General features: G+C 39.2%; 1 protein-coding gene across 1 annotated transcript in view; it reads right to left on the reverse strand.

The window, feature by feature from the left end:
- Positions 1-2073, reverse strand: part of LOC103375390 (cullin-associated NEDD8-dissociated protein 1-like) — a 52546-nt gene that overhangs the window by 31758 nt on the left and 18715 nt on the right. Inside the window, exons 17-18 of the mRNA XM_008305653.1 lie at positions 1626-1894; positions 959-1247 (exon numbers count right to left, since the gene is read on the reverse strand). Coding sequence (XP_008303875.1) covers positions 959-1247; positions 1626-1894 — 558 coding nt within the window. The remainder of the gene's footprint in view (positions 1-958; positions 1248-1625; positions 1895-2073) is intronic.

Here is a 2073-nt window from a genome sequence, read left to right on the forward strand (position 1 = left end):
TCTTCATCTTCCCAGATGCAATTTATTTGTTCTAAAAACATTCTGAGAAAGTTCAGCAAGTAATGTTTTCAGTGTTCTGAATGTTGCTTTGAGAATGTTTTTCCTTTTTAATCATGTAACTGAATATGTGGCCCTGATAACATCCTTCAAACATCCTCTGGATGTTAAAACATTAAGTCTTGGTTAACTTTTACTAAAAGAAAAACTTTTTTTTAACATTAGATGGAAATGTTTTCTTTTATACGATGTTAAAACTAGACGGTATTGTTAGCCAATGTTGTGGGAACATTCCCTGCTAGCTATGTTAGGCTTAGCTGTTTGTGGGATAAATATCATGAGAAGCTTTTATATTAAGTTTTTTTTTTAAAAAACACTTTTTTGAACCTATTCACAAGCCAACCATGAATATACTCATTATTTATTCCTTCCCTTTCTTTAGATATTTTTACTTAAGAAGATCCATGATATTAGTTTCTCTGTTTAGTTTTTGTAATACATATTATTAATATTTTATGTGATTAAAGAAAAACAAATGCCAAATTAAGCCTCTGAACTCTATTAAAACACAACCGCCACCCAACCAAGACGCTTAGTGCTGCTATGATTAAAATAGATGTGGTACTGCTGTTCTTCACATTGCATTCAATTTGGTAGCGTTGTAGCTGAGAGCTCTTGGAACAGGATAAATAGCATCACTGTTCAGTGACACTTTGTAATAAGGCTGTTTGTAATCTAATTTATAGTTCTGATGTGTTAAGAATCTGGTGCAAACTTTAGTTTTGGTGCTTTTTTAAATAAGACATACAGAAAGTGATTTTTTTTCTGACCGAACAGCGCAACACAGATGAGTACCGATGAGACCGTCACTGTTGAAAGTCTTGATATTTTCATTTTTCTCCAATAAATTATGTAATTTTGGGAGTCTTTTTATATGTAACATGTCTTTCCACCAACCAACCAGGGAGGTTTGGGGTTCAGAGGGTATACACTGTCCAGCACCCAATGAGGGGCTAAAACTAACATGTACATTTAAAAAAGAAACACAAACTCTTCCCTCCTGACCCATCATACCAGCTTTGAGTTGTTGTTTCAGTCTGGGCAGAAGCTGTGCAGGGTTGACTAAGGTCAGTTTTCCCAAACATTCAGCCACCAGGTTCCTGGTCCCTTCCTCCTGACACTCGCAATTCTGGAACAGCAAGGCCCAGATAGACTCCACGTGGGGCGACAGACTAGAGGCTGGACAGGCACTGAGCAGAGAGAGAGAGGAGCTATTCAGTAAGGAGAGAGCAAACTTTAAAGGAAATTGGTTAAAACTGCAATTGGGGAGTGTTTTGAGCTTAATATTAAAGTGGGGCTACAACAGACAAGAATCACATATCAACTGAAATGATGCAGTGGATTCACCAACTTACTCATCCCACCTCCACCCTTGCAGCACAAGACAAAAGAAAATCAAAAGTTGAAACAACGTCAATGGGACTTTCACTGCTTGGGACACTACGGAGCAGAGTGCTGGTCTGTGAAACAACTCGTTTAAAAGATTTGAGGTGATGAAGGGGAGCAAATACAGCAGAGCGAATGAGGGAAAATGACACTTATAGCTGCACAATCCAGTGAACACACACCTGATGACTTCTTTGAGGGAGTGCAGGAGCAGGTACTGTCTCCGCGGCTGGGCTGAGATCTCCTTCAGCAGGAAGGGCAGGTAGTCGTTCAGGCTGCCGACCGCCATGCTGCCTAAAGCGCAGGAGGCTGCCGTCTTCACCTTAAACCACAAAACAGCAATCAGCACACATGTTTTAGGATCTCCATGAATGCAGGAAAAGCTTAAGATTCTCATATGGAAATAGACCACCCCAACTCCCAACAGATCATATCCTCCACAGAAGTTCTGCTGATTTGTTTATTTTTTTTCCATTTCTTGGATTGCTGGACTGTTGGATATTTAATCTTATTTATTCTTCACATCTCCCTAACATGTCCACAACAACTATCAACTATCAATAAAGGCAAATATCAAAGGACAAAACAGACTCAGCTTGGTGCATTTTTTCATTCATTCATGGCTCTCAC

This window comes from Stegastes partitus, unplaced genomic scaffold, assembly GCF_000690725.1.
Source record: "Stegastes partitus isolate 25-593 unplaced genomic scaffold, Stegastes_partitus-1.0.2 Scaffold2576, whole genome shotgun sequence".
Lineage (NCBI taxonomy): Eukaryota > Metazoa > Chordata > Actinopteri > Pomacentridae > Stegastes > Stegastes partitus.